This window comes from Natrix helvetica, assembly GCF_964273705.1.
Source record: "Natrix helvetica genome assembly, chromosome: Z".
In the NCBI taxonomy this organism is placed as follows: Eukaryota; Metazoa; Chordata; class Lepidosauria; order Squamata; family Natricidae; genus Natrix; species Natrix helvetica.
The window spans coordinates 102,267,099-102,293,603 of NC_138554.1; the positions used below are offsets into that span (position 1 = coordinate 102,267,099).

Below are 26,505 nucleotides of genomic sequence, written 5' to 3' on the forward strand. Positions count from 1 at the left end.
GTGCCGTGGCCGAATCCCAGGGCGGAGGGCAGCAGGTCGCAACTGAGCATGCCTGACTGTGGAATTCTGGGAGTTGAAGTCCACAAGTCTAAAAAAATTGCTGCCTCACAAGCTGTAAACCTCACTGCACGTCACTGAAAACATCCATGTATCCAACAGGTGGATTGGGGTAGTCACATATTTTGCTCTGGTTCTGGAAAGATTCTGTTCTTATAATGGACCACTAAATCCAGATATTTAGTGGAGAGTAGAAAAAGCCCTGAATAAAAATGCTGATGGATACTTTGGGAGACATTGTTGGGAAAGGTGGATAGAGTGTTGCCCATTTTTGGTGATTCTTCTGGATTCTGTTTTTGTCCATAAAAATCAAAATGTTACTGATTTTATTTCTGTCAAACTATGGTTGATACTAGAACATGTAGGATGTCAAACTTGGTGCTTTGTGTTTTATTTGAAATTTTATTGTTAAAGAAAAATAACAAGCTTCAAACACTGATTAGAGACAATAATTGAGACGGCGTTATCTAGTATTAATTTAATGTTCAACTATTATACCTTTCATAGAAAAATAGACTTTCTCACAATATACTAATGTGACAAATCAATAAATAAATGGAAACAAGAGTTAGTCACAGACACTACAAAATATTTAGTAAAACAGAATAGGTATTCAACTTCTTAAAATTATTAATTTGATAAGATATTATTCTCTGCATATTTCTTTCCTAGAAAGAAACTACATAGTAAAATCTAAATCCACAACAACACGACTGATTCACCCTTTTTTTGCTTAAAAAAGGAAAACAAAACAGTACACATTATATAAAAGCATTAGGAAACACTAAAAAATATACATTTTCAGTTAGGTTTATTTTAGTTGTATCTATATAGGAAACTGTAGAAAAGCCTGATCAGAAATTCTAGATATTGTACTAGACAAAATATTTTAACACTTAGTACCTTTTTATGAGTGTGCAAAATAGGGACCTAAGGACAATCCAAATAAAACCACAGATTTTATTTTTTCAATAATAAAATTTGTTCTGCAGTTGTGCAATTTAAGCATTAACAGAGCATATGTCCAATTTCCTAGTTCTGTTAAAAATAAAAATAATCTAAGGGATATGTGCATATTTTCACATATTCAAATTTGCCTGGAAATTTCTATCATCTAAGATACCAATAGAATACCAATAAAAATTCCATCAGCAGGGTATTAGGATGTGATTTTCATGTACGATCAAGTTTTAAATACTATCGTATGTTCTGCATGCTTAACCAAAAATTAAATCCTTCTACTAAATTCAGTTGGACTTGCTTTTGGATAAAATTTGGGGCTTAAATATATTAATTTTCATTTTAGTTGAGTAGCTTTAATTTGGATCATACCATCATGATCTAGATTTATTCTTATCTGGCAAATTTGCCTCCTCACCTTTTTCTGAACAAAAGCAATAAAAAATTACTCCAACTGAACACTTTACCATATTTTTTTGCATAACAAATGAAGAATTCAATGTATTTGACTGCAATATTTTAATTTAAAAAATTCATTACATTTATTCCTATCTTTTACAGAAAAAAATATCTATCCGATTTTAGGAAGACTTTGAAGCAAACTAAATGCAAATAAGAAAGTAAATAAACATTATGTAGTGATCAATTTCCTGACTCATAGGATTTGTGCTTCATTTGGAAATAGGGTATTTGCAGACTATAGTAAAAAAAAAATACATAAAGATGGCGACTGCACTGGTGTTTGATGCAGCAAAAAACCAGGCTAAGCTTCTTCTATTTTTACCGTCAACGTCGCCATCTTATTTCTTTTACCATACTTTGAAGACATCCTTCCTTAGACAAGTAGTTTTGCCTTCTAAGATATACTCAGCTGCCAGGAAGAATAGACTCCTTCTACAACTTCTGAACATTTGCAAGCCATATTGTCATGGAAATATATTCCATGAGAATTACTACTGTATAAAATATGTTTGGGACAATTGCTTCCATATATTTTGAGAAAACTGGATGAAAGCATACTTTTTCACTTTCTTCCAAACTAGTGCAATTAGAAAATACCGGGCTTCCAATCCACCAAGGTTGGAAGAATAAGGAGTAACTGTACCCTTCTAACAGTTTTTAATATTCATTTGTTTTCTCCCTGCTTCCACTCTGTCCCAAATGTTCAGAATGGGAAGACTCATGGATATTTGATTTATTGATTTCTGTCAGTTACAGTTTTCTAGAACAGGATTTGGCAGTTTGTGATTATAATCCTCATCCGTGTTAGCTACTTCTAAAGTGAGAACAGTGCATTTTTACCACAAATGTTTTAATTAATATTCTATAACACAACTAAATAAGTTATTTTATGTTAAAGTGCTACAATACCAAATGGCCTTAAAAATCAATATAAAATCCAAGTTCCAGAACATTTCCATGTAAGCCAATGTTATCCTATCATTATTAAATGGGACTCAACTGGCTGCTAATCTAAATACACTTTAGCTGCAACCAGTATTTTAATCTCATTAAACAGTAGTTAATGCACATTTGTTTTTGTTTTGAACAAGCAGCTCTTTCTGAAACATAGGCAGTGTGCAACTAGGTTCCCAAGTCAGTTTTTTTTAAAAATTACAGTGTTCAAAATTGTAAATCCCACAGCATTAAATAATATATTTTAAAAAACATTCTCAACCCAGAAAACAAAAGATCTGAAGAAACAGATTCTTGTCTTCAAGAGCTGCATTTGAATGCTTCATTTACTTGTCTCCTGTCAATGTTTATTTCTTCAGGCTTGTCACGCCGGTAAGTTACTGTTTTTGCACAAACAGTGGGCAAGAAGGTCTTATCCTTGAAGGAGAAAATATAGCTGGTCAGAAGCTATAAACACACACCCAGCATTATAATTATGTTCAAGAAAATAATTATCAGTTACCTTTTTGGCTGCAGGCACTCTGTAACCTGCTGAAGACTTGATTCTACTATGGTCACAATATACAATTATCTGACGGATTATGCACACTTTAAGCAAACCAATCAAAAATGTTATTATAAATATAATGAAAAATATTCTGAAATAACTCGGATCATCAGAAAGGCATTCTGCAATGAAACAGTAAAAGCAAAAAAATAAAAATTGACCATCACATTTATAATATTGTGAGAAAACCCAGATATATATTTAGACTGCAAAACAAACACCTTACTAAGTCAACTAGTTAATTAATCAGTTTATATTAACAAAGTTTGTCCATGTTAAGAGGAACTCTTTAATAATAAATATGAATAAATTGATAATGAAGTATTTATTATAGAAATATATCCTGTCTTTCTGCTGAAATATAGTTACTACTTAAGGTCACACAAAAATTATATAAAATTGGAAGGGAAACAATAAAATTACTGATTATTATGGGTTTTTTAAACTGATTTTGTAAGTAAGAACGAATGTAGTTAATGCACATCTTAAAGAGCATGCATATATAATAACTTGTAATCTTTGCAGGACACACACAAAAGATTCCCTCTAAAAATATGGCCAAAAGAACTGCTCCTGTACATCTTAAAATAAAGAAATATTTCATAATCAACTAAGCTTTTAATTGGAAGTCTGCATTCCATTCTACTGCATCTTGCTTTCTGCCAATTATTTTCTAACATTTTTTAGAATCTCTTGAGGGTTACCCATATCTGCAATTATTCTTGCATTACAAGTAACTGAGTTGTTTTTGATATATAAGATAAAGTTTTATTGAACTTGACAGACATGATTGACTTGATGACATCAAGGGAAATTTCTAGGGAATAATAAGAAAATGGTTTGGCAGTGTGCCTTTCAATATATTTCTTCAAAAGTCCCCATCTTTATACTAAGGAGATTTGATTTACCATTCTGAGATTAACTAAAGTCAGCTAAGTGCATCATTATCTGGACAATTATATTTGTGCTTTCAAATCAGTGGTGAGTCCTGGTGATTGTAGGTTTATTGGCAAGATTTTTAGGAGTAGTTTGCTTATTGCCTTCTTCCTAGGATCAAAAGAGAGTGATTGGCCCAAAGTCACCAAGTATGGTCTCATACTTGGTGACTTTGGGCCAATCACACTCCTTTAGTCCTAGGCAACATAAAAGACAACAATATTAAACAGGTCTAAATGTAGTGAGCATCTTAATTATTATTCTGGAAAGGCCCAGGAGTTCCAAGTGAATCCCACCATACACAGACACTAACAGAACTGAAAAAGTCATCAAGATAATATTTTGCCTAAGGAATTATAAGCTGCTATAGTGGTGCTTGTCCATTGAAAAAATTCCTAGAAGGAACAAGATGAGTTTTTGTTAAAAGTTAAAAAATAGCTGCATATTTTCTTTCAATGGGATGTGCAATAAGGACAGCCTTATATGCAGAAATGACAATATAATGATGATCTGAGGGAACCATTTCTTCTTGAATTATTCTGGCCAGCTTTGCCAGTAACAAAATTAATTCTCAAAATATTTTTTCAATATTACTTTTACTGTTATTAGATATTGCTTTCCACAGGAAAAAGATAGTAGTCTTAGAACAGTTAAAGCATTAATACATAAACATTCCTCTGAGATTTCTTAGTCAAACTGAAAACTGAATGTGATTCATATGTGAGGAGGGAAATTCTAAGTGTTTAGCAACATGCTGGTGAAAGAAAGGGTGGAAGAAGAAAAAGATAGACTAAAATATATAATTTGATTACCATTGGAAATTAATCTACAGCCATTAATTTACAGACATCTACAGTATCCATTTTTAACTATGAGTTCTAATAAAAGGAATTGCATACCAGGCAAATTCATATCTGAGGATTAAGAAATATTTCATAAACAAATCTCTTTCTTAAAACTCATAACAATGAAAACTCTAATTTAATAATTAGGTTGAAGAAGGCCGATATATAAATAATTCAGTTGGTATTTTTTTGCATACCTGATCTTTCAAGATAATGCATTCTATAATTGCAAGTGGTTTTGCATTGGCCAAGTGTATTATGTGAAGAATTGAAGTGTCGGCAGGATTCACAATTGCTATAAGACAAAATTAAGCAGACCGGGTTTTTAATTTTATTTTTCTCTCTGGACGTCATAGCAATACAAAATATTAGCCATGGATGTAAATCTGAACATTGATTCATTGTTTCAGTACCAATTAGAATAAGAATTATTATTTCCTGTTTAATCAAGGAAATGGTTTGAAAACAAATAGGCAATCATCAGGATTTCAGCTAGCTATGAATAGAAAAGGCTTCACAAGAAATATTATAATTTATTTTGTCTTTCTTGGAAGCCCTGCTCATTATGCCACATTTCCCTGCTTGGCAATGACTCTTGGATGGAAAGGTGGAATCTATGCTGCAACAATATATTTCAAAGTTCACTTTATACAACAATCATTATTTTGTCTCAGCCCTTCTCAATACCATCTCATTTAAACGGACTCTGACAATGTACAAAATATTTTGAGCTTGAAACAGACACCACTGGTATTATATTATATTTATATATTTATACATCTTCCCAGTTGTATAAGGAGTCTGGGCAAAGAGATAGAATATTGAACATTCAGCTCTTTGAAAACAAGGTTGGAAAAAGATGGTCTGATCGATCTTTTAAAAGGGTTTTGACTGCAAAACAAAACAAAATATTTATTTATTTTTAAATACCCCAAATCCTCCTTAAAGATTGTCATCTGGTGGGACTTTGGAGGCATACGATTTCTCTGTAGCCCTCTCAGCCCTCTGGAACAGCCTCCCACCTGATTTGGGAGACTATCACTCTTTTAGCTTTCTGGAAGGCCATGGAGACCTAGCTGACCTAGCCCAAACTCTGAGCTAGGATGGGAATCAAGCGAGGAGGTCAATAGTTTGGTTCGTCTGTCTTGTGGGAAGGATTAGCATTTTTATTCTTCTACTTTTATTGTTGTTTTTATTGGTTGTTTTGAGCCGCCGAGGACCACTTTATGAGAGAAACAGCTATTAAGGTTTTTTTTAATAAATAGTGAATGAAAATGGCAACTCTAGGCAATTCTATTTTTCTTTAGGCATTTCATTTTAAGACACCTTCTCCTCCTTTTCCTCTTCCTCCTCCTCATTGCAATTAATCTACCCTTCTGAAAGCCAAAAAACTATGTTACAGACAATTGATATGTTTTCTCTCCCCTGAAACACATATAAATTAAAAAGTAGACTCAAACTACTTTGTGAAGCAAAAAGTTCATGGAGAATTTAATATATTTGAATTTAGAATTTTTTTTTTTTAAATGACAAATATTTTCCAAACCACAGACTTACCGCTTGTCATTGCAAACCTTCCTACAAGAAGGACAGAATTCACACAAACGTCCTAAGCTGTTGGGGTCAGCACACCTGCATTTCCCACACACACAAATTCCTCTTCCACTGCAGATTTGGCCATTTGAGTTCATGCAGTGTTTTTGCAAGGATGAGGCGCACTGACAGCGATCACCTTCCCAGCCCCTAAAACACTTGCATTTGCCAGCTTCACATTCTCCATTGCCTACAAAAGCAGATCCAGAAAGAAAGAAAGAAAGAAAGAAAGAAAGAAAGAAAGAAAGAAAGAAGGAAGGAAGGAAGGAAGGAAGGAAGGAAGGAAGGAAGGAAGGAAGGATAGATAGACCTGATTACATTATTTGCTAGAACAACCTATTAAGTTATTCCATATTATATTTTTAGGCAGACTCTTTAGAACAAATGTTACCCTACTTCATTATGAAACCATAAAGAGTATTTTCATGAAGAAAATATTAAAAATATGAAAAATATTTCTTTGATTCAGCTTAGATTTTATTCCTGCACAATACACTTGGTGTGAATTGTAAGTAGCACTTTAACATCAAAACATCAAAGTTCTTAGATTCATTCACTGGCTTCCAATTGCTTTATCCAGCACAACAAAATAGCTATTATCTTTAAAAATGTACTGTCACCTCAGGCCTTATTGTTTGTATATATCACTACAAATCTTGTTCAACTTGATTAAGGTTCAGGCTCTTTTAAATGATCCTGTTTTCCCCCTTTGCTGCAATGTACATTCTTTAAAATAATTGAACACTTTCTCTTTCTTCTTGCATATAAACTCTGCCAACCTTTTCAGATGTGGCCAGACCTACTTCTAGAACTGGGGGAGTTACTTTCAAAAATGGCAAACCAATTCTGCAATGTCTAAATTGGAGTATTTTGGAGAAAAAAAATCTAGAACATTGTTACTACACTACTTCTATTTTTGCTTATACAGTTCTGTGTTTTAAAAGTGATTTACAAGAATGCAACTGGGGTGTGTGGATGTGTGTGTGTGAGAGAGAATATGCTTCTTAGCCTGGGACTTAGTATTAAGAGAGATTATAAATCATATGAGACTAAAATATGAATAAAACATTCCAACCTTACCAGCACATAGTTTTCCAAGGTAATACGGGCAGGAAAAGTCATCTTTTTCACAATATTTACCATATATTGTACCGTATTTGTTTTTATAGCAAATGCATTTCCCATTTACACATTCTCCCTGTCCACTGCATAGAAGATGATCCAGTTCCATCTTACATTGCTCCGAAGATAATTTTTCACTAGAACCACAGACTCCGTCCTTGCAGGTGGATATTTCATCATCATGAGGGCTTTCATTGATGCAGATTTTTTTGTGTTTTCCACTGTCCTCACATTGACACACACATCTTTTATGGATGTTAATTCTAGAGGATTCGTTGAAACCAAGGGGTTTTATCATCACATGGTTTCTTCTGCCAGTTGCACCACATTCTTTCATGGCAATAGAAATATTAAAGAATACCTATGATTAAAAACATGAAGTATTCAAATTACTACATCATGCAAAATGTCTTAATGGAGATTTAGGGGAAATAAATGTGAGAATTTTGTGCTGATTTGGAACCAACCAGGGATTTCTGTCTTGGACAATTGAATCATTGCAGAGATGGGAAACCAGCATTTTGGACGAATGATATTGTGCTTCTATTTTTCTACTGAGGGACTCTTGATTTTGATTCTGTTCTGATTGAATCCTAAGCTTCACTGTTCTGTAAAAGAAATGCTAGCTTGACCCATTTGCCATTCCCACTTATAAATAAATGACTTTGAGTCAGTAAGACTTTTGGTAAAATGATGAGGATTTACGACGACTTGATGAGAGCATACAGGAATTCTAGAAAATAAATGTTAACTTGATTTGAGCTTATTGGAAAGTCTAAGAATAAATCTTTTAGTTTAAGATTAATTTAAAATAAAGCTCCAAAAAATTAAACTATGGCAGAAACATGGGGAACATAAGAACTTTAATACTCTGAAATTCAGTTTTAAATCCACAGAAATCCATAATCTTTTAAAAAATGTCCACAATATCATGAACAAAATATTTCATCTCCCTTGTTAAAAAAAGAAATGTTCATACTTCAGTTGAGGATTTTACATTGTTGCATCCCTCTGAACCCATTTTTCTACTTCCATCAGGACAGATTGCAGTAACTTTGACATGTATATCTTTGAGGGTGTTATCGACTTGAATTTTCACTTCAGAAAGCAGCTTCTGAAAAAAAAATAAGAGCAAAATAAAAATAATGATAGTGCTGCAGCAACATATACTACTTATTAGCAAGCTCTACTCAATTCAATTGGAGTGAAATAACCTGTTAGTCCAGGAATAAAGGAGACAATTGTTTTCTGCACAGATTTTTGTTTTCACAGCTGTGTGATTCAATGCTTTAGGATGACCTTCCTTTTCATTCTGATGCCACAGGGCGATTTCTCATATTACCCTCTTAATTGGACATTATGTGTAAGTAAGAGCTTAGGTATTAAAACAGCAACTTGTCTGAACTGTCTGCTATTAGTTCAAGATTATGAGAGTTTTTCACCTGACTGATGTCCAACCACCAATACTACCTAAAGCATATAAAAACAAGAACACCTGCAGAAGTGTGTGTGTGTGTGTGTGTGTGTCATTCGAAAAACAAGAATACAGCAGCAATGTAAAAAGGGGATACCTAATGATCTATTTTTCAATTTGCATACAATGCTATGCAATAATTGCACATAGGATATATATGCTATATATTCAATGGCTTTAAACAGGCATTTTTTTACCTCTGAAGAAGAAGAAGAAATAAAAATGTAGCTGGGATTTTCATAATATAAATATGACAACACAAATTTACGGCATATAATAAGTTTATAATAATAAGTTTGAATTTATTAGCCGCTCCCTTTCCAAGTAGGACTCGGGGCGGCGTACAATGGGGCATATAAAACACAGAAAATATATAAAACACATAGGCGTACATACAGAACATACATACAGATACACAAACACGGACTCGGAGGAGGTAAACAATTTACATCATATAGACAGTTAAAAGACCCGCATTAAAATACCCCAATTGTAAAAACCCGATATAAAATTAAGATTTAACGTTTAAAATACAATTTAAAAACAGTTAGGAGGAATAAGAATAATTACGATTGAGCCAGGCCAGATAATTGAAAGAGGTGGGTCTTCAGCTGTACACGGAAGGAGCGGAGATCGGAAGTAATCCTGATGTCACGGGGGAGGTCATTCCACAGGGCTGGGCCCACCACAGAGAAGGCTCTGCTCCTGGGTGTCGCCCCCCGGCACTGTTTGGCGGACGGCACCCGGAGAAGTCCCTCTCTGTGTGAGCGAATTGGTCGTAGGGATGTGTGGGGCAGGATGCGATCCTGCATATAACTAGGCCCTGTGCCATGAAGCGCTTTAAAGATCATAATCAAAACCTTGAAACGCACTCGGTAGACCACAGGAAGCCAGTGCAGCTCGCGCAGGAGAGGTGTTACAGGGGAGTACCTAGTCCTCCCCATAATCACCCGCGCGGCCGCGTTCTGGACCAACTGTAGTCTCCGAGTGCATCTCAAGGGAAGCCCCATGTAGAGAGCATTGCAGTAATCCAGGCGAGACGTCACTAGCGCATGGGTGACTGTGCGTAGGGCATCCCGGTCCAATAAGGGGCGCAATTGGCGCATCAGGCGGACCTGATGGAACGCCCCCCTTGCCACGGCTGTTACATGGTTATCCATGGACAGCCGGGCATCCAGGAGGACGCCCAAATTGCGCACCTGTTCCATGGGGGCTAGTTGGACGCCCCCGATGGCCAGAGATGGAAACACCTGGTTGAACCGGGAGGCCGGAAGCCACAGCCACTCCGTCTTGGAAGGGTTGAGTTTTAGTCGGTTGCCATCCATCCAGACCCGTACGGCCTCCAGACACCGGGACATCATTTCGACGGCCTCATTGGGGTGGTTCGGGGTGGAAATGTATAGCTGAGTATCATCAGCATACAGATGATATCCCACCCCAAAACCACGGATGATCTCGCCCAGCGGTTTCATATATGTGTTGAACAGGAGAGGCGAGAGTACCGATCCCTGTGGCACTCCACATGTGAGTGGCCTCCGGGTCGAACTCTGCTCCCCTGTCAACACACGTTGCGTCCGATCAGAGAGGTAGGAGCCAAACCACCGTAAGACGGTGCCCCTGACTCCCAGCCCCTCTAGCCGGTGCAACAGGATACCATGGTCGATGGTATCGAACGCCGCCGAGAGATCTAATAGGACCAGGATAGAGGAACAACCCCTATCTCTGGCCCTCCAGAGATCATCAACCAATGCGACCAAGGCCGTCTCTGTGCTGTGCCCGGGTCGGAAGCCGGACTGGCGCGGGTCTAGATAATCATTTTCCTCCAGGTGACGTGGGAACTGCTGTGCTACCACACTCTCTACAACCTTCGCTAAAAAAGGAAGGTTGGAGACTGGACGATAATTGACTAGGTCCGTTGGGTCCAGGGAAGGCTTCTTGAGCAGGGGCCTCACCACCGCCTCTTTCAAGGCGGCCGGTAGAGAACCCTCACCCAGCGAGGCGTTCACCAGGCCCAGGAGCCAGTCGCGCGTAACCTCCCAGGATGCCAGTACAAGCCAGGAGGGACACGGGTCCAATAAACATGTGGTAGGTCGCAGACGTCCACGCAACCTGTCCAAATCCTCGATGGCAACCGAGTCGAACTCCTCCCAAAGCGGTCCCTCAAGACTCGCAACGGGCGTCTCTACTGAATCACTGAAAGGGGTCCATCCCATCCGGATTTGAGCGACTTTATCCTGTAGATAATTCCCAAACTCCTCTGCTCTGCCCTGTAATGGGGCTTCCCGTGGTCTCTCAAACAAGAGGGAACGGGTCACCCGAAACAGGGCAGCAGGCGGTTATCTGCAGACGCAATAAGAGCGGCACAATGTTGACGTTTGGCCGCTCTTAATGCCACAAGGTACGTCTTCAAATATGCTCGTACCTGTGCTCGGTCAAATTCGGAACGGGAGGATCTCCAACGACTCTCTAGGCGTCTCTTGTGGCGTTTCATCACCCTTAGCTCCTCGGTAAACCATATAAGCAAAATGTGTTTGTGTACTATGTAATAACAAAAATTATCACTGTCAAATGCACATATTGTGCAATTGTCAGGGTTGAAGAACAAAATGCTGAATTATACGAATCACAGCAAAATCATAAATATGCTAAGAAGTACCGTGTTTCCCCGAAAATACGCCAGGGGCTTATTTTCTTTTGCCCCACGAAATATGCCCTTGGGTTTATTATCAGGGAGGGCTTATTGTTTTGGGGCTGCCGGGCGGCTGCTCCCTTGTGAACTGGCTCCCGAAGTGCCGGGCACAGCCTCAGGGGCAAAGCAGCCATGAGGTAACCATGCTCACGAGCTGCCGCCCGGCAAATCCCCTCTCCAGCCGGGAAGAGCGCCATTCACTGACCTAGGAGGTAATCCCTAAGGTGCCAAGCCATGTGGCGCTCTGCCCGCTCCCCAGCTCCTGCGGCTTGGCACATTCGGGATACCCCTAGGTCAGTGCATGGAGCTCTGCCCGGCTGGAGAAGGGGGTTGCGCGAGCGCCTGTTCCGCTCGCAGCTTCACCAAGCCCTTGCCAGGCTCTCCCAGGCCACCGCCGCTGGCTGCTGCTGCTGCCCGCCGCCGCCGCCGCCCCTGCCGCCGCCGCCCCGCTCAACTTCAAAACTCGGGCCAAGTCTTTCAGCATCGGCCGCTCCAGGAGTGCTCTCTATGGTGGGCTGGCTGCTGGACAGGGAGTTTTCCAGCAGCCGGCCCATCATAGAGAGCACTCCTAGAGCGGCCGATGCTGAAAGACTCGGCCCGAGTTTTGAAGTTGCGCGGAGCGGAGCGGGGCGGCGGCGGCGGGCAGCAGCAGCCAGCGGCGGTGGCCTGGGAGAGCCTGGCAAGGGCTTGGTGAAGCTGCGAGCGGAACAGGCGCTCGGGCAACCCCCTTCTCCAGCCGGGGAGAGCTCCATGCACTGACCTAGGGGTATCCCGAATGTGCCAAGCCGCAGGAGCTGGGGAGCGGGCAGAGCGCCACATGGCTTGGCACTTTGGGGATTACCCCCTAGGTCAGTGAATGGCGCTCTTCCCGGCTGGAGAGGGGATTTGCCGGGCGGCTGCTCGTGGGCATGATTACCTCATGGCTGCTTCGCCCCTGAGGCTGTGCCCGGCTCTTCGGGAGCCAGTTCACAAGGGAGCAGCCGCCCGGCAACTCTCCCCTTCGGCCAGGCAGAACGCCACTCCCCAACCTAGCGGTATCCCGAAGGCAGCAAGCAACGTGAGCGCTCCCCCCCTCCTGCGACTTGGCACTTTCGGAATAACGCTAGGTCAGTGAGCGGTGCTCTGCCTGGCCGGAGAGGGGGTTTATTTTCGGGGGTGGGCTTATATTTTTGCCCACGCGAAAAATGTGGCATGGGTTTAGTTTCGGGACAGGTTGTATTTTCGGGGAAACACGGTATCTAAAAAAATGTCATATACGTGCATAATAAAATACAGCTAGCAATATGAGAAGCACAACCTAACTGAAAATTGGCATGAGAAAACAGAAAGATAAGTTGTAAAAACAAACCTGCAGAAGTAGCAGGCTTTTTCTTTAAGAGCATTGAGGTAGGCAGTCTGCCTTCCAGATTTTTTGAAACATACCTTCCAAAATCCTGCCATAAGCCAAGCTATCTGAGGTTACAGAAAGTTTACTTGAATTCCAAAACATCTGCAGGATTTTTAGTTATTTCTCAAAACAGTCCAATGTTTCACAGTATTAAAAAGATCATCATTGATATGAAAGTTGTAGAACTCTTAATATATTTTATTCAGTTTATTGTACATATATCAGTTCTAATTGTTATCCCCAAAAGCAATTGCTTAAAACAAAAACTGTAATCACATTAATTTATACAGGGAATTGTATTTTTATATTTTATAGAGATACATGAACACATTGAACATCTTCCTGTATGATATGTTTAGAATCTCAGAATATTAACTTCAATAAACACCATATTATAATGATATATTAGTGTCACTGGAGCATACCTTGTAAGCTTCTAGTACCAAATCTCCAAGATTTGCTGTCTCTGATTCTATCTGTTTTGCAACAGTTCCTGGTAGCAGAGGCAAAAGATCCTGGGAAAATATTAGTTTATGGTTATGATGCCAGTGTATAGCTTGTCCCCAAGTAACATAATTGATTTATTTTTAAATATACCTTATACCAGTGATATTGGCTTCCTTGGACTGCAAATATTACATTAATATTGTTGTCTATGAGCTTTTCAGAAAGTTGGCCAAGTGATGGGTACTCCTATAAATCAGAAAGAGGATTCATAATGTGGCTTTTATAGATTATTATAATTAGCAGTTCTAACATTTTACTTAAATAAATTATGTTCATATATACATGAATATAAATAGTTCTTTAAAAATTCCTATTCCTTTTAAAAAATAAACTACATACACACATTTAATTTAGGACCAGGGCCCTTCATACAATTTACTAGCCACCTATGAACACTTACTGAAATTCAACCATCGCCAAAACCATTGCCAAGTAATGGAGAGGCTACAAAATTTCCTACTAAGATAATTTTGTATAAATCATCCTTTTCACATCAATAGCCCACAATGCAACTTAATATAATCTTTAACAAGATAAGCTTTTTTCCTGCTTAGTAGCATAGATGAGTTACAAAAGTATTTATTTATCATCCCAGGTATAAGGGCCAAAGCTGGCAAGGCAGAAACCACAGAACTGTTGGGCAAACATTTACCAGCTGCTTCTTGCGACTGTCAAAAGTCTGGCTAAGCAACCATTTACTTGAAAAGGCAAAAGAAAAAGGTTTAAACTCTGGGAGACAGACTACATAAAAAGTTTGACTTTTTTGCACTGCAGTGGCCAAATCAGCTGTGCATACATGGCTTTGTTCTTCTTTGCAATAAAGAGCCTAATTTAGCTGAATCTTGGGTAAGTCTTCTACTGTGTATGCCAAATTCTTAGTAGGAGGTAAAGTATATGGACAAGCAAGATTTAATGCCAAATCTGAGCATGGAGCGAGTCACCAAACTTTTTATGATTGAAAAGTTGGTGAACATATACTTGCATTTTTTTTAAAAATACATCATAGGTAGCCCTGGTCAATTTGCATGTTTTGATGAATTCTTACATGAATAAACGCTGGTACATTCTTTAAACAGCATAAAGTTAACAAGTTTTTTACAGATAAAAAAACACTCAATGCAAGTGCAAAATTTTGAACATACTTTTAGTCAGTTCCTTAGGACAAATAACAGATTCTAAATGTTCTCTCAAACCATCAGAGAGTTTGTCTAGAGTATTTTTTAACTACAATTATTTGCAAAGTTCTTCTGTCTCAGAAATATTTTTAGGTCTCCTTTCAAACTGTGCATGTTTCATATCTCTTTATAAATTTTAACTAATATTTAAATCTGGAAATTTTAAAGGCCATTCCAGCTTGCCACTGCCATCTTCCAGCTTTGTTTCAAAACTTCATACAGAATGGAGAAAATGAACATGGCTACACACTAAATTTATGCTACTTGTTCAATAAATAGACCTTCGCAGTAGGTTTTCAATTCCTAAGTTTTTTAGGATATTTAAGTTTTGAAACATTTAGAAACACACAATGAAATACTTTTAAGTTGAAGAAATATGATGCTATGGTAATTAAAAATTCTGAACACTGTTTTTCTGAATGAACTGAGTCTTTTAAGATAACAACACATGTACAAAAGAAACATGTGTAGTAGGAACGGAGTCACAAAAAATATTTACTATGGTAAATTTTTCCATTCTGGATATAGTTACAATTGCTAAAGTTTCTTGACTTTAAAAAGACAAAGCAAAGATTACAACGCAGAACCTAATGAGATATCAATTAATCAACAATCAACAACAACAAAATATGTGCAGTCACATTTCAAATTTAAAGAAAAATTTCAAAACAATGAAAACCTGAAAGAGGAAATAAAGTGGGTTTAAGTTTTCCAGAACAATTGGGTATTCTGCAAGTCAGGAAAGGGACAACCTTGTAAAACCATGTAAGTGCTTTAAGAGACATACTTTGCATTATGTGGGAAGATGCATAAATCATTTCTGTTTGCATCATTAAAGCAACTCTTTTTCTAAGCTTGTACAACTTTAGGAATTGCTTCTAGAGCTCCCTGCATGCATGTCAAAGCTTAATCACTTCAATTTTATTGCAAAGTGATATATTTGGGGAAGGGGAGAATTTTCCATCAGTTTTTCATATTTCAACAACTGTATAAAGCCATTTTTCAATTTTAATGGTCCTAATATCTAAGAGAAAGGCTCTGCTCTATATTTTTCTTGCGAGTCTGATCAAGAACAAATGTATTAGGTATTCTCTCTGATCAATTAAAACCATGCAATAATTTGAATAAGATCGTTTGAGCAGAAGCTCATATCTCTCAGAACAAAGACATTTCTAATGTTTTAGGAATTAGTCCAAAAGTAACATTGCATTATGACATATACCTTACCATACTGTTTGCTTTGATATATACGTTCTCTTTCAAATGACATTTTCCATCATTTGGAATTACTATCCCTGCTAATTTACTGTCAAGAGCCAAATGAGATGTCTGATCAGTCATCATGAGAAGTAGACGTTTTGCTTCTTTACGCCAACCAATATGGCTCTGCAATAAATAAAGGAATGTAATATATGTAGTTTAATTTACTTCAGTTTACTTTATTGTCATTACACCTCATATAACAAAATTAAATGCCATCTTCAGTGTACATTATAAGTATAAAAATAAAACATAAACACACATCCTTCACATTCTATACAGTTGAATTGAAAACCCGATATTGCATTAAAATGGAATTATATGGTAGAATTCAATGTAGTTACTGCCCTGGGATAGAAGCTGTTTTTGGGCTTGTTTTTATTATCCTGTACCATCTGCCAGGTGGTAATAGTTGAAAAAAAGGGTTCCCAGGATGAGATGGATCTCTAAGAATGTTTTGAACTTTCTTAAGGCAGCAGGAGCTATAAAGCTCTTCCAAGGAAGGGAGAGGGCAACCAATGATCCTCTGGTCAATGATGTTAACCCTCTGGAGTGCTGTCCTATGCAATTAGCAAACTGCAATTAGCAAACCATACACAGGTGTAGTAAGTTAAAATACTCTCTATAGTGCAGCGGTAGAAGATCACCAGCAATTTTTCATTCAGTTGTTGTTTCCTGAGAAGTCTCAGGTAGTATAATCTCTGCTGGGCCCTTTTGACCAGTGCTGCAATGTAAGTGTCCCACAGCATGTCCTCTTTTATGATAACACTCAACAACTTAAAACTGGCCACTTGTTCCTCTCAGTCTCCATTGATAATCAAGGGCTGGATGTCAGATCTATTCCTTCTATAGTCCACTATAAGCTCCTTGGTCTTATTGGTGTTAAGGACCAAGTTATGTCTCCACACCACAAAAGCAACAGGTCCACCTCATCTCAATAGGCAGAATCATCCCCATCCCCCCACCCTGGAAATGAGTCTCACCACTGTTGTATCATCTAAAAAATTAATAATAGTATTACTGGCATGAGTTGGGATGCAGTCATGCACATAAAGAGTATAGAGTAAGGGACTCAACTTGCAACCTGTAAGGTACCAATGTTAAGAATAAGGGCTGAGGACATATAATCCATGATCCAAAGGCAGATTGAATAAGAAAGTCCAAGATCCATAAGACACTAGTCTATGTGGAAGTATTGTGTTAAATGCAGACCTAAAATCTACAAAAAGCTGCCTGACATAGTTCCCCCCCTCCCCGTTCCAAATGAGTCAGGGCAATGTGAAGAGTGATGGCTATAGCATCCTCTGTAGATCTAATTTGTTCTGTATGCAAACTGGTGTTTATCAAATGTATGCGGAAAACCAGAAATGATGTGCTGGCAGACCAATTTCTCAAAGCAATTCATGATAATCGGAGTGAGTGCCACTGATCTCTAATCGAAATGTAAGAGAAAATACAAGTGTTAAGAAATATTGTACTGCTTTAAAAAAAAACCATTTGTATATTCCATTATGACAGGCACATCTGGAATTCTGTGGGCACTATGGTTGTGGGGAATGAATATGTCCAACTCACAAAAATGGCTGAGAAAAAATGAAATGGCCTATAATTAAACAAAAATACCACACTAACCACAGCAAGTGCCAAGGGAGAAGGTCACATGGTTGACCAGAAGCTCCACTATAGTGATCCAGTACAATTGAAAAGGGTTTAAATCAAGAATCTGAAACACTGGTGGTTGTATCAAATCTTTCATTTCAAGGACAATTTCTTTGTATCCAAAGTTTCAATGTAAATATATCCCCAAAAGTATTTTGATGACTATAGAAGGCAAAATGGGATTATAAATACATGAAAGAATGTAAACTTGTAGTGGAAATGAACATGTTATATGTCATTTACATATAACATTACTGTCAACTTGTAAAGTGTTTCCATGACTATTATCAAGTTGACATGGGAGGGAGAATTCCATGCATACCTTCAACCAGAGTTGGATCTCAGGTTTCTACAGCAGGCGTGTGAGGCGCAAAGTTCACAGCCTGCTGCAGTACCTTGTTGGTGAATATGATTTATGACACAGACTGAGGCAATGGAAGACACAGGGGTAAAGTTCAGAGACCATTAAATGGAAATCAGTTTTCGCTCTGCAGAAGAACATGCCAAAATGTTGCTCCTCATAAATGACTGGATTTCTTTTGAACTTTGTCTCGAGGCTTGTAAATTAATTAGGGCATCCTTTGGAAACCTCACAATTACAACATTACAAGAGTAAATCATCCCCAAAAGAGAAAAATAAAATGTCAAATTATCTGTTATTGCTTACCTGACAAACCACTGCCTGAAGCATAGCATCAAAGCCTCCTTCGGGTGTATCAATATTTCCAGATATTTTCTGCTTATTAATTACACTTCTGAATTCTGATATTTTGTCAGTCAGTGATAAAACATGAATAAAACCATGAGGTGGCATACAATCAAGTTCATAATCACTGTTTGGAATGAAAGAAGAGCAACTTGTAACTCCCACAGAGAATTTTTTTAAACTAGTTGTATATGGCAATGTAGCACAGCAAATAGATATTTATAACATTATATTGATAACTTCAAGGCTTTATATAAACCGAGAGAGGAATAATCTTTGTTCTTCACTGGTAAGCTTTTATTTAAGAAGTCTTCCTTTAATTCAGGTTTCTCACTATGACTGGTTACATCAGCATAGTTCAGAAAAAAAAAAACACTTTTAACTATTTTTGGGACCTGATATCCTAAGGATATGAAAGAGTGTGTCAATTATTTACACTTGGTGGCAACGTCCCTATAAATATCAAGGAGGAGACAATTTTAAAAATATCTCTATATTTTCTATCACTGAATGTGTACAGTATAGCCTCATAAAACTGTGACTTTAAGCTGGTCTCATAAATCTACCTCTAAATTTCTGTCTCAGAAGTGAATTATATAAATCGAAAATATACTACTTGAGAGAGAAAATAATATAAATATACATATTTTATTTTTAAAAAATGATTATTTTTTTTAATGCAATTGTTGTCAGTAAAAACAAACATCATTTCCATTCTCCTACTACTAACCTACTACTAAACATGTATCAGCAAATGAAATGTAAAACTTTTAAAACTAGGGTGCAAATTAAGTTTGTTTCCAAAATTAGTATTACAGTTAAATGATTTTTATAAATGAATATTATTTATTAATAGTATGAAACAGGTGCATCCAAAGAGCATGGTAGAAAAAAGTTGATAATGCAACCAATGATGCCATTTACATTCTTCTTTTTAATACACATATGCATAAACAACAGGCATTGTTTGCATCATTGCAATTGCTCTTGACTACCTACAGATAGTCCTGGAAAATAAAAACTTTTGGGATCAAACAAATACATTACCAGCCTTATCCACAATACTGGAGTAGTCAGCTATCTAAAGCTCCATATTATAATATGACAATACATATTTATTTAAACCTTGTAGCAGATAAAGCAAATGCAAATTCAATTATTAGTTACTCTACTTTTCCAAAAGAGAATTAGACCCTGAATGTATAAATGTGCACGCATGAATGCCCCCTTGAGTTATGTATATCTATTTTTTTAACACTTACCTGCACTGATTATGGATTCTTTTTGGATGAATACTAATATAGGGTGACACTGTTTTATCTACATAGGATCCAAATCCAAGTTGCAAATCAATTGAGATATTTTCCATCTTCTGAGATAATTCAAATCCAACAGAGTTTAATCGTTCTATATGTCTGTGCATAGATGCAGATACATCAACTAAATAATAAAGATCAACAGGATACTTTTCCAGTGGGCGGACTTTCAGCATAAAACTTGCTTCAGAGCCTAATAATGCAAAAAAGCAGATCTATAATCAATACTTCTGAACATTCACATTATTTTAAAATCAAATCCTATGCAGAATATGTTTCCAGTTTTACTAGTTTAATTTAGTTTAGCTTTTAAAACTGTAATAATAATAATAATAATAATAATAATAATAATAATAATAATAATAATTATTATTATTATTATTATTATTATTATTTTATAATTTTATAATTTTTATAATTTTATAATATTTATTTATAATTATGGGTCCTATCATGAAAATGGTTAATGCAGTGCTTTCAACAATTGAATCGGGATCCATCTTGGAAACAAATCAGTTAATGTACAGTGCAGCTGTAATAGTCACTAATGAACTAGGCATTAAAATCAAAGTACCTAATCACACAATGGAAAAAGCATCAAAGCCAAAGTGGAAAATCCGATTAGAACAAAAAGTCAAAAAATTAAGGGCAGATGCTAGCAACTTAAAGAACATGCATGAGCAACGGCTTAAAAACAGAAAAATCATAGATCAGCTAATCAGAAGATATAGATTGGATACAAGAAACATCAATGAAGCTGTAGAGATTGTAAAACAGCAGATAACAGCAACAGCTAGAAAAATTGAAAGATATGAGGCACGAATCATCCAGTATAAACAAAATCAACAATTTCAATCAGACCAACGGCGTTTTTATCAAAGTCTTAATGTGAATGGTAGCACCAAAAGTCAAAAACCAGAAAAGCAGGCCACAGCTGAATTCTGGAAAGAATTGTGGGGAAATGCAAAGGACTACAATAAGGAAGCAAAGTGGATACATGACTTTGAGGAAAGCATTGGTAACAAACAAATGCAAGTATTAGAAATAACAACTGAGATGGTCAAAAATCGAGTAAAAAAAGTAAAGAATTGGACATCACCTGGAAATGATCAATTACATGGTTTCTGGCTCAAATATCTGACCAGTTTACATGCAATGTTGGCCATGCAACTGAATGAAATTTTACAAAATGGTCAAATTGATGAATGGTTGACAACTGGAAAAACATACTTGATTCAGAAAGATGCAACTAAAGGAACAATACCTGAAAACTACAGACCAATAACATGCTTGCCAACAACCTTTAAATTACTCACAGGCATTATTGCAGATAACATTATGGATTATTTGGAAACAAACAACATCTTGCCAGTAGAGCAAAAAGGCAACAAAAGAAGGAGTAGGGGCACAAAAGATCAGCTCCTAATTGATAAAATGATATTAGAAAATTGTAGGAAAAGAAAAACGAACTTGAATATGGTCTGGATTGATTATAAAAAAGCATTCGACTCATTGCCACATAGTTGGATCATAAAATGCTTAGAAACAACTGGCATTAGTAAAAATATTACATCCTTCACTGAAAAGGCGATGAAACAATGGAGAATTGAGTTGGCAGTAGGGAATGAGAAGTATGGAATGGTTAATATCAAGCGAGGAATTTTCCAGGGTGATTCACTTTCACCTCTTCTCTTCATCATTGCGATGATCCCACTATCAGCAATCTTAAAAAAAATGAAATTAGGCTACCAAACAGCCAAAGAAGCTGAAAAAATTTCACATTTATTATATATGGATGATTTGAAACTCTATGGAAAGTCAGAAATAGAAATCCAATCACTGACAAACACTGTCCGAGTATTCAGCACCGATATTTCAATGCAGTTTGGCATGGAAAAATGTGCCACTGTATCCATAAAAAGGGGCAAAATCACTACATGTGAGGGAATTGAAATGCCCAATGGCCAACTAATTAAATGCAACGAAAATGAAGCCTACAAATACTTAGGCATTTTGCAGTTGGATAACATCAAACATGGACAAGTAAAAAATATTGTCAGGAGAGAGTACACCAACAGAGTTAGGAAAATTTTGAAATCTAAATTAAATGGTGGAAATACAATCAAGGCCATAAATACCTGGGCAATACCAATTATAAGATACACAGCTGGTATAGTTAACTGGACACAAGCTGATTTGGACATTTTGGACCGAAAAACAAGGAAACTAATGACAATGCACTACAGTTTACATCCACGTGGTGACACTGATAGACTATACCTGCCCCGAAAATCAGGTGGCAGAGGATTATTACAAGTGAAGCAAATAGTTGAAGAAGAAAAACATGCACTAGCTGATTATTTAAAAGAAAGTCAAGAACATCTATTAATCGAAGTAAAGAACAAAAATCTACTGAAGGCCCAACAGACGAAACAAGAATACAGAAAAGATGTGATAAAATCAAGAATGGAGAGTTGGCAGAACAAAGCCTTACATGGTCAATTTCTGGAAAAAATAAAAGATAAAGTGGACAGTGAAAAAACTTGGTTATGGTTAACAACAGGTACATTAAAGAAAGAAACAGAGTCACTAATCCTGGCTGCGCAAGAACAAGCTATCCGAACAAATGCCATTAAGGCCAAAATCGAAAAATCCTCTGATGATGCCAAATGCAGACTTTGCAAAGAAGTTGATGAAACTGTTGACCACATACTCAGCTGCTGTAAAAAAATCGCGCAGACTGATTATAAATTGCGGCACAATTCAGTAGCACAAATGATCCACTGGAACTTGTGCAAAAATTATAATATTAAAACAACAACAAACTGGTGGGAACATAAGCCTGAAAAAGTCACCGAAAATCAGATGGTCAAGATCCTGTGGGATTTTCGTATACAAACAGACAAAGTACTAGCGCATAACACACCAGACATCACACTGGTTGAGAAAAAGAAGGTTACAATCATAGACATCGCAATACCAGGTGATAGCAGAGTTGAGGAGAAGGAACATGAAAAAGTCGCGAAATACCAGGACTTAAAAATTGAAATCCAACGATTATGGCACAAACCAGCAGTGGTAATTCCAGTGGTAATCGGCACACTGGGTGCTATTCCAAAAGCACTGGAATTACATTTAAAACAGTTAAAACTTGACAAAATCACCATCAGTCAAATGCAAAAAGCTGCACTGCTTGGATCTGCACGTATATTACGAAAATACGTTACGACGTCCTAGGCCCCTGGGTGGGGCCCGACTAGTAATCAATGCCAAATCCGGCAAATCAACTGGCCGCTGAGATACAATCCTATAGTAGTAGTAGTAGTAGTAGTAGTAGTAGTAGTAGTAGTAGTAGTAGTAGTAATAATAATAATAATAATAATAATAATGATAATAATAATAATAATAATTTATTAAATTTCTAGACCAGCATTAAGTGTATTACACACACACACACCTTTTCAAGCCATTCCATTTTCTATGCTTTCCTCATTATCTTACTGACAAAGAGGCAGTTTAGTTAAAAATTATATAATTATACAGTGTATATTACTAAGTATAGCAAAACTTTGGATTTCAGATATGTACAGGTAATCTTTGACTTTCAACAGTTCATTTAGTGACCATTCAAAGTTACAAAGCTACTGAAAAAGTGACTTATGTCCTTTCAGGGTCATGTGATCATCTTTTGTGACCTTCTGACAAGTCAATGGGGAAGCAAGGTTCACTTAACAACAGTGTCACTAACTTAACAACTGCAGTGATTTACTTAACCAAATGTTGTAAAATGGGGCAAAATTCACTTAATTTGCAACAGAAAATTTAGACTCAACTGTGGTCATAAATCGAGGCTATGGTCATAAACTGTATTTACAAAAACTTTCCAATCCTGAGTGAATGCAATGCCCTATCACAGTGATGGTTAATTTTTTTGGCACTGATTACTGCCATGGGCGCCTGCTGGAATGCCGGAACACAGAAGAGAGCAGATGGCCGGTGTGCATGCATAGGCCGGAACCCAGTTGCTCTCTTCTGGGTTACGCATTCGCACTGGTCAGCTGCTCAGTTAACCATCACTTTTCTAAGCAAAACATCTACCAATGACAAAGTGATCCCTTCCATGCTAGCTTCTGGGTTATTGTTTTCTTTCCTTATAAACTGGAGTCAAGTGCTCCTCCTTCTGGTAGTGAAAGCAAACTGTACATGCAGGTGAAAATAACAAAATGTAGCTGAAATTACTATCCCTTAGTTATTATTTGGGGGTGGGGAGGGTTTCACTGCAGCTCCAAAAGGAGAAAATGCCCCAATTCTATTCCCTTTGTTCAATTATTTGCTAATAGAATATCATCTAGTGATATCCATCTCCTAAAATGCTAAAAGAAATGTCTTCCCCCTCACCAAATAATTTACCTTAGAAGCAGTTATTTTCCCAACAAAGGTGATTAAATTGACATACATTAAACTGCATTTAGAAGGACAAAAGTTGGGATTTCATTAGGATCATGGTCCAATAAAAATGTTTGCATACCTTTCTTCTAGAAATAAAGCAGGAAAAAGACAGAAGAAACAACCTGGCCAATACTAGTGAAAAAAATCTACCAATGCATAAATACAGAGAACAGTTCCTAAGGAAATCAAAGCACAAAGAAAGCAAATTTGGATCAAAAGGTTATTCTAAGAAATAAGATATTTTATGATAGATTTCAAATTGATTATTTAAAAAATAAACAAGATTTACTGGATGAAAGAAATTGAATGTTAAAACTTATGCAGTTTTAAAGTATATAAATTACTCTAGTATTATGTGATGAAATAATGTTTATGTTTCAAATTGTGAAATATCTGCATTTAACAATTCAGAATTGTGAATGAATCTATTTGTTGCTTTTAGCCCTTATTGGGAAGTTGGTGTACACAAGTGGTGCACATACACACACAAAAAACCAGCATCATTTTGCCTAGCTCTGCCCCATTCAGGCATGTAATATTTCCATGGGCTAAGAAAAGAGCTGAACTTTGTATCACAACACTGTGATTATGATGCTGTTGCTGTGAACCACTTTTCCTCTTCTTCTGATGGTTCTATGTCAATTTAGATTCACTGTCATTTTTTTCAATTGCCTGGACTACTGTATGTGGCATGACATTCTTGTGGTTGGAATAAATATTATTTCAATGGCAGTTTCCCACTTGGATAGTCCATAACAAATAAGGGAACTGTTGTTTTCAAGAGTCACGACAGAAACGTGACAGAATATAAGTAAATAATAAATAAATAAATTCTCATCTCTTACACTAGCACTGATGATGTTATCTTGCTTGAGTAATGAAAGGTCTGCAAGAAATCAAGCAAGCTCAGAGAGCACCAAGGACTCCTTTTACCTAATTTCCCGCATGGAAAGGGAGGGGGGCACCAACTGTAGTCTAGCATTAATAAGGATAATTCTCAAATGAAATTTAATATATGCCCATCCCGTCTGCTCTCCTCCTTTGCTGGGGTCACACCTTTAGAAAAAGCAACTGCTATCTTAGGTTATCAGCATTAGGTACTGTATGTATGTCACTTTGACCAAAAAATAAGATAGGAATAAATATTGTATCTGTCTCTCTGATGGTAGCTGTATTATCTGGATGTTTATATTATTTTTAAAAATGGATGTTTTGTATTCTAAAGGTATCAAAAGATATCATTAAGATAAATCCATTTTACATCAGGGTTGGCATTTTTTCAATAGTGGGGGGGAAAGTACAACACTGTACCAAGGGTGGGTTCTAGCCAGCATTGCTGCTGGCTTGCTTGTGCGCATGCTGGATGTGCACTGCACATTCATTTCAATGGAAATTGTTCTGTGCATGTGCAGAACTCCAAAAAAAGATGGCGGCAGTGGTGACAGCGATGACTGGGGAACCGGTTGGGGAGTGTGGCCAGCCTGGGTCTCTACCGGTTCTGTGACCCAGGCCCGCGTACCACAACCGGTTCGGCCAAACCGGTAGGAACCAATCTCTGCACTGTACTTCTATGCGTTTCAAGGTTTTGATAACGATCTTCAAAGCGCTCCATGGCACAGGACCTAGCTACTTGCGGGATCGTATCCTGCCCCATACATCCCTGCAACCAATTCGCTCGCACAGAGAGGGACTTCTCCAGGTGCCGTCCACCAGACAGTGTCGGGGGGCGGCGCCTAGGAGCAGAGCCTTCTCTGTGGCGGGCCCAGCCCTGTGGAATGACCTCCCCCCGGATATTAGGACTACCTCTGACCTCCGCTCCTTCAGAACAAAGCTCAAGACCCACCTTTTCCAAGTAGCTGGCCTGGCTCAACCATAGTTTGATCATATCGCTCCTGACGGGTTTTTAATTTTGTAATTTTACTTAGGGGATTTTAAATTGCAATTTTAATTCTTTTCCATTTATTTGTCTACCTCCTCCACGTATACGTCTATATTTATGTGTATGTATTGTCTATATTTGTATTTTACGTGTTTTTATTGTACGCCGCCCCGAGTCCTTCTGGAGAGGGTGCGGCTAACAAATAAAATTTTATTATTATTATTATTATAGTAATTAAAAAACTGTAAGTCATACTGTGTATCCTCACTTATTACTGTTCCTGCTCCTTTGATAGAAAGTAATGAAAAGTATCTGAGATATTTTTCTCCTTAGCACTTTCCATCCGAATTTATGCAAACTCATTTCTTGTAGCAGAATTAGTATTAATCTACTTCATAACACTACTTCAATGAAATATTATCTCTGCCACAACTGTAATATCCTGTGTTTTGCCAATGATGCTAAGAAAATTATGTACTTTATATAAACAGACAAACTATGTGGCTTTAGGCAACTCCTACTATTTCT

General features: G+C 37.3%; 1 protein-coding gene across 1 annotated transcript in view; it reads right to left on the reverse strand.

Moving 5' to 3' along the window:
* Window positions 1-520: 520 nt before the first annotated feature.
* ITGB8 (integrin subunit beta 8) overlaps window positions 521-26,505 on the reverse strand; it is a 50,023-nt gene continuing 24,038 nt past the window's right edge. The window contains exons 4-14 of the mRNA XM_081932320.1: window positions 19,596-19,842; window positions 18,295-18,460; window positions 15,936-16,094; window positions 13,624-13,719; window positions 13,452-13,541; window positions 8,456-8,590; window positions 7,435-7,837; window positions 6,319-6,544; window positions 4,959-5,056; window positions 2,936-3,102; window positions 521-2,850 (exon numbers count right to left, since the gene is read on the reverse strand). Of these exons, the coding sequence (XP_081788446.1) occupies window positions 2,734-2,850; window positions 2,936-3,102; window positions 4,959-5,056; window positions 6,319-6,544; window positions 7,435-7,837; window positions 8,456-8,590; window positions 13,452-13,541; window positions 13,624-13,719; window positions 15,936-16,094; window positions 18,295-18,460; window positions 19,596-19,842 (1,904 nt within the window). The 3' untranslated portion in view covers window positions 521-2,733. The remainder of the gene's footprint in view (window positions 2,851-2,935; window positions 3,103-4,958; window positions 5,057-6,318; window positions 6,545-7,434; window positions 7,838-8,455; window positions 8,591-13,451; window positions 13,542-13,623; window positions 13,720-15,935; window positions 16,095-18,294; window positions 18,461-19,595; window positions 19,843-26,505) is intronic.